The sequence below is a fragment of the Ruditapes philippinarum genome, unplaced genomic scaffold (genome assembly GCF_026571515.1).
Source record: "Ruditapes philippinarum isolate M1 unplaced genomic scaffold, ASM2657151v2 ctg556_1_1_1_1, whole genome shotgun sequence".
Classification (NCBI taxonomy): domain Eukaryota; kingdom Metazoa; phylum Mollusca; class Bivalvia; order Venerida; family Veneridae; genus Ruditapes; species Ruditapes philippinarum.
In genome coordinates this window covers 85,733-92,033 of record NW_026853934.1, presented here as the reverse complement: position 1 = coordinate 92,033, position 6,301 = coordinate 85,733, and the positions used below count along the sequence as shown (strand labels likewise).

The 6,301-nt window shown below is 31.3% G+C and overlaps 1 protein-coding gene across 1 annotated transcript; it reads left to right on the top strand.

Moving 5' to 3' along the window:
- Window positions 1-2,556: 2,556 nt before the first annotated feature.
- LOC132738437 (cholecystokinin receptor type A-like) lies at window positions 2,557-4,124 on the top strand. Its single transcript, XM_060725934.1, has one exon. The coding sequence runs from the start codon at window positions 2,690-2,692 to the stop codon at window positions 3,887-3,889; it is 1,200 nt and encodes a 399-aa protein (XP_060581917.1). The 5' UTR covers window positions 2,557-2,689; the 3' UTR covers window positions 3,890-4,124.
- The last annotated feature ends 2,177 nt before the right edge of the window (window positions 4,125-6,301 follow it).

The window sequence follows — 6,301 nt, the reverse complement described above, 5'->3', positions numbered from 1 at the left end:
ATTTTTCTCTTTTAAAGATGGGTCGTATATATCGTATTATCTGTTTCAAAAGAAATTACGTCATTGTATTGAAAATATTGGGTTGAATCCAGATTTATTTTCCACTCATTCATTTAGAAGGGGTTTTGCTACATTAGCTTTTCGTTCTAACATTTCTCCTGAAAGTATAAAATTAATTGGTGACTGGAAATCAGATGCCTTTCGTCATTATTTAGAATTAGGTTGGTCAGATAAAGTACATACTTTATCGAATATGTTTGAGACCACTATTTAATTCAGAAAATTTGATCACTGATATTAAAAATTACTTTTTTTTTTAAATCAATTAATGTACATCTCTTTCATTACAGATGTACGAGTTCACATTCTGAGTGATTCAATTGCCAAATATGTTAAAGGGACATTATTCACTACAGTTTTCCCGTTAAGAGGGTATACTTTGCAAATGATGATAGATCAAATACATACGGATCCTAGTCTTGCTAAAGCTCCGTATATGATTTTACACGTTGGAACCAGCAATATTAACTCGAGAGAAAAGTTTTCAGTTGATGATGTAGTTAGATTAACAAATGAATTACTTAATGTTATTTGGATTCACAACCCTTCTGCACATATCATAGTATCTAGTATTTTACATAGACCTGTTGATTTTGGTGTCACCAATGAAACGGTTAAATAGGTTAATGAAGATTACAACTAAAATGTAAGGAAAGAAATTGTCAGTGTATTAAATCGCATACACCGTTTCTCTTTAAGGGTCGTCCTAAACAGAATCTTTATGCTGTTAGGGATGGGGGACTTCATCTTAATTTTGCTGGAACAGATGTCCTCAAAAGTTTTTTCATGAACACTATATCACATATTGTTAAGGCCAAGTTTGCCATGTAAATTAGATATTGTCATTTTAAGAGGTCAACAGGCGGCGCATACATTATATTAGTTGTATATACTAGTAGTTAAATGTGTTTATATTTCAATTTATTATATTCATATTATTTGAATATTTATTATAAGTGTGGTCTGGCAAATGAATGTTGACATGCAGGCTATCTTAGTCACATGTTTTCAAAGGTTTTAAGGGGTAGTAGTTATGCTCTTGACTTTTGATCTCCTACGTGACATCTTGTCTTTATGTCAGTATGTTAACATTTATTAAAAAATTTTGTTGGTCACCTTGGCTTCAACTGTATGATCAATGTTCTAAACTTATGTTATGACATGTTATTTTTTATACATTTTAGGATTATTTATCAGACAGATATCTTGTAAGTTTATTTAGATTTTTTTTGTTATAATTGTGCTTTTTGAAACTTTTCTCATAATTTATAGTAACTGTGACAGTCAAATATCATTTTCTTATGTCGATGGGACATAATGTCACTTGAAATTTCTTTAGTGCTTGTGTTTGTGGAATGAAAAATTGCTTGTTTGTTTGCTTTGTTTTTTTAATTTTATTTGCTAGCTTTATATCAATTACCTTTTTCGCTGCTTTGTTTTGTTTTTGGCGGAATAGTTGTATTCACTTATGCTTTGCTCATTAATATGACTTACTTTCTATTGTATACTTTGTTTGCATTCTTAGTCATATTATTATTTCTGATTGTTGTATTTCTGACATGTCTGATTCCTCAGTAAAAGTGTTAATATTATTATGCTTCCTTGTTTATAGTCCTTTCTTTTCTTGACTTAAGTCTGGGTTTAACAGAATGGAATGACATAATTTATAGCATTTTCTTCATAGAAAATATTTTAATTACGGATTGGCGTAGGATTTCATATTTAATTAGTGTTGGTGACGCCATTTGTATTTACCTGGGTTAACTGTTTTAGTTCATTGAATTTTTGTATTCCTACGCCTTCTATAAATATTCAACATTGCGCGTAATCCTCACGGTTTTTGTTTGACACGTTTAGTTACCAGTCCTTTCTTTAGTTGTTCTTCAATTAAATTACACTCTTCCCCGACTGTGATTGATCAGAAAATATTAACTCGTATATCAACGGATTTATATTACAATATAAATCCGTGGTATATCATACGTTTTGTAATGATCTGGTAAAAAAGTCTTGTAATCTAGTCTAGGATAGCAGTTCAATTTTTTAAAAGTTCGTATCTAACAAAATAATTCTAAATAGGAAAATGTAAAATAAAATTTAAAAAAAAAAAAAAAAAAAAAAAAAAAAAAATATTCGCTACGCATATGGATTATGGATACCCAGACATGTACTAATGGAAAAACCCTGCACATTGTTTTTAACCGAAAACGCAATTTAGTGATTCATATAAGGTTGTTCTCCTTTGGTAAAAATATATCAAAATGAAAATCAAAGGAAATATAGTCATTTGAAATGATGAGTTTTACAATATGAGTCAGACAGGTCGACAGATGTTACTGTTTATAAATATTATGAACTGATATTAATAATATCTTTTAACTTGTAAACATCAATGACTAAAAGGAAGAAAATAGTGTCCCTTCAAAAGATAAGAATATCTGTTTAATGTTATAGTTACATGATGGTCATTTTGTCATATAAACATGATTTCGTTTCAATGTGTCATCTCTTAGCACAATGCCTAAAATCTGCATTGGTTTCCTTCAAACTTTAAAAGGAATAAGATATATAAGTGATACACGCACTAACATTATTACTTGGTACATACATTGTATAGGAGAAACACATTATGATGACAGCGGTAAATATTTCTCAGAACGGTGAGGAACTTACCCGGCAACTTAAATCACATTTGCTTCCGGTTACAGTGTTTATTTGTGTAGAAGCATGTGTTGGTTTCTTTGGAAACATTGCAATTTTGGTAGTTTATTCAAAACACTACAGGCAAGTGAATTTCAAAAACTTTGTATTAGCTCTGGCTTTTGTAGACCTTGTAAGCTGTTGCACAGCGCTTCCCGGTGAAGTATTTTCTCATCAGAACTGGTATGACTACAAATACACGTGGGTTTGTAAAGTGAAATCTTATTTCAACGCTTACACAGCCTTGGCGTCAGCGTCTATTTTACTCATTCTCGCGATTGACAGATACAGAAAAGTTTGTCATCCGTGTGCCTGGCAAATACCTTTTCATGTGGCTTTCAAGCTTTGCGTGTGTTGCTTGGTGATATCTGCAATTGTATCTACTCCATTGCTTTTATTTTGGGGTACTCAGACGTATTTGTATGACTTCAAAGGGGAAAACGTGACTGTATCAGTTTGCGAGAAATCGGGAGACTATGCGGAGACAATGTATCCACTTTTATTTATAACTGGGGCGTTTCTAGTGCCAATCAGTATAATGATAGTGGTTCTTATGACACTGAACTTTACGATAGCCTGTCGTTTATTTGGTGGAAGCATACGCACTGAAAAGCCAACAATTTCAGAGAAACAATCTTCTAAAAGGACAATACAAATGCAAGAACTATCTACAGACATTCTAAGCACAGATGAAGAATTCACCGACGACTTGAAAGGCGATCCTGAAAAATCTGCAAAAGTCTCTACCATCAAGACACCTTCAGAACAGAAAAATCGTAATTCACCCAGGAAAAGGAGAAGACGACGACCAGAAATTGGCGGATCGTCTAAGTTTCAACGGAAGCATAAAACAATGATCATGTTAATTCTGACGTCAATATTTGCTGTCACGATGGCAACATACATTATATTCATTAGTTTTGTGGCAAAACCAAACGGCATTCTGAAAGAAATGTCAGATAGCACTAAGCCAGTTTTCTTCTTTTTCTGGCGATTGTACTTCGTGAATTCCGTCGTTAATCCGATATTGTATGGATTCATGGATCCCGGTTTCCGGTCTGGGTTCAAGTACTATATGCAAAGAGGCAAGTCATCTGTCACAAGCTTATCACATAGCGATACACACTAAGCTTCATATGGAAATGGTGGAAAATAACATTACTAGCTTTACGGAATTCTTTATTATTTCGTTATTTAGGTAATGGTCATCGCTTTGTGTATACATGTAGGTGAAATAAAATTGTCTATATATTCGTTGATTGAATGTATCGCATGATTAGTTTTATACATGTAGGGGAAATAAAATTGTCTATATATTCGTTGATTGAATGTATCGCATGGTTAGTTTTATACATGTAGGGTAAATAAAAAAATGTCTTTATATTCGTTGATTGAATGAATCGCTATACATCATATACGTAACTAGTAAATGATATAAACATGACTGGTATTAAAGTTTTACACTCAGTGCTTTAGCAAGATTTAAAAAACAAGTTAAAAACAAGTTATGCCTCAGAAAGGAAGATATTTTTCAATCATTAGGAAGGCCAAAAATTCAATTTATAACATTTAAATACATGTCATGGTTTAAGAGCATATTAGATGCTTATCACCTGAAAAAAATAGAGATGTATGTGAAATTGTTCGTCATAAAATGCAAAATGTAGAACAAAGTAGTAATTTGACTTTTATACAAAATAATGAATCACAATATCTATACTAATTGATAGAAAGCGAAAAATCAAAAGAGGAATCACGTAATTGGCCAATGAGTAGATAAAAATAATTACCCCCCCCCCAATAAAAAAAACAAGCAACAAAAAACAAAAACAAACAAACAAAAAAAAACAAAAAAAAAACCCCAAAAAACAAACAACAACAGGACCCACACAAAAAAGCTGTTAAAAAAGATAAAATAAAAATATTTCTCGGGGCAAAAATGGACCTTTAAGCAACCTTTTTATATAAGACTAAGGTACCTTAAATAAAAAAACAGTTACAATTAATTCAATATACTAGTAATAGTTGTATAGGGTAGATAAGGCAGGCGTCATATACATGTCTAAATACATATTTTCATTCAATTGAGTTTACTTTGGCGATCTTGATCTCTTTCCGACATTCTACGGAATGATTCAAACAATGTATCAAAGCCATTTTGTTTTATGACAAACAACTTTTCTTTTTCTTATTCATATATTTATTTATTTTATTACAAATAAACACGATTTCTTTGTATTTGTTAATATATTTGAAATTGTTAATATGATTTCTATCAAATTAAGTCAGTTTCTATTTTAATATTAATTTGTTCAACATATAAAAAATATTTTTTATGAATAAATAGCATACATATTTGTATTTGTACAGTTGTATATCATTATTATCATTACAGAATCTTCTGATATGTTGATTTTACATACAACCTCAAAAGCCAAACAAAGTCAATTAAGTAAAGGTTGCGCTGTACATAAGATGTACTATGATGTATTCATTTATTTTTCTTTATCAAGCGATTGTATGATTTCGAAAATGAAATCAGCAAAAGATAGTCATGTGCTAAAGTCAAACTCATTACAAATAATGAGTATGAATTACTTTAACAATGAAGCTGCAAAAATTGACAATGATGACAAAATCATTGCAAGTAAACAATGCATTACATGAGCATACATTTATGTAAAGAAATTCATAGTTAATACATATCAAACTGTGTTCATCATTCAACACTCGTCATAATGCAATTGATGAAATAAAAGCCAGCTTAATTATATACATAAACGCCATATTCAATCTGTCCCGAACTAAAAATTCAGGTCAAACACGTGTACCGATTGAAGATAAAATATTCTTGTCAAACACGTGTATCGATAATGTTAGATCTGTGATCCATATATTGTTATATTCAAAGTTAACCAATAGGTACACTTTGTCCTGCAAATTGGTTAAACGCCGATAGTTTGTTTAAAGTACATTCGCACGACACATTAATGAGCTGCGGCGCGAGCTCCCATAGAGAGCAAAAAATCAAAAAATGAATCACGTAATTGGCCAATGTGTAGAAAAAAAAATATCTGCCAAATGTTTGCAGTTTGGATCGGAATATCCGTTAAAAAACTAAAACAAGACACACATGCACGTACGTACGCACACATTCTCTCTCACACACACATACACACACCCAGGCACGAACTCAATTACTGTTAAGAAATAAAAACATTTCTCGGGCAAAAAATCGGCCTTTTAGCAACCTTTTATCAATATACTATCATATAAGACCAAGTTATTTTTAATAAAATAATACACAAGGTTATAATCAATTTAATATAATAGATGATAGGGTGGAATATGCAGGCGTCATATACATGTATAAATACATATTTTCATTCAATTAAATTTACTTTGGCACCCTCATCTCTTTCCGACTATCTCCGCGAGGATTCAAGCAATGTATCAAAGTCATTTTGTTTTATGACAAAACATAACTTTTTCTTTATACTTATTCATTTATTTGCTTCATTAGAAATAAACGCGCTTTCTC

What these genes read in the sequence shown, in the direction of transcription:
- LOC132738437 (XM_060725934.1), top strand. Translation starts at nt 2,690, where the DNA reads ATGATGACAGCGGTAAATATTTCTCAGAACGGTGAGGAACTTACCCGG.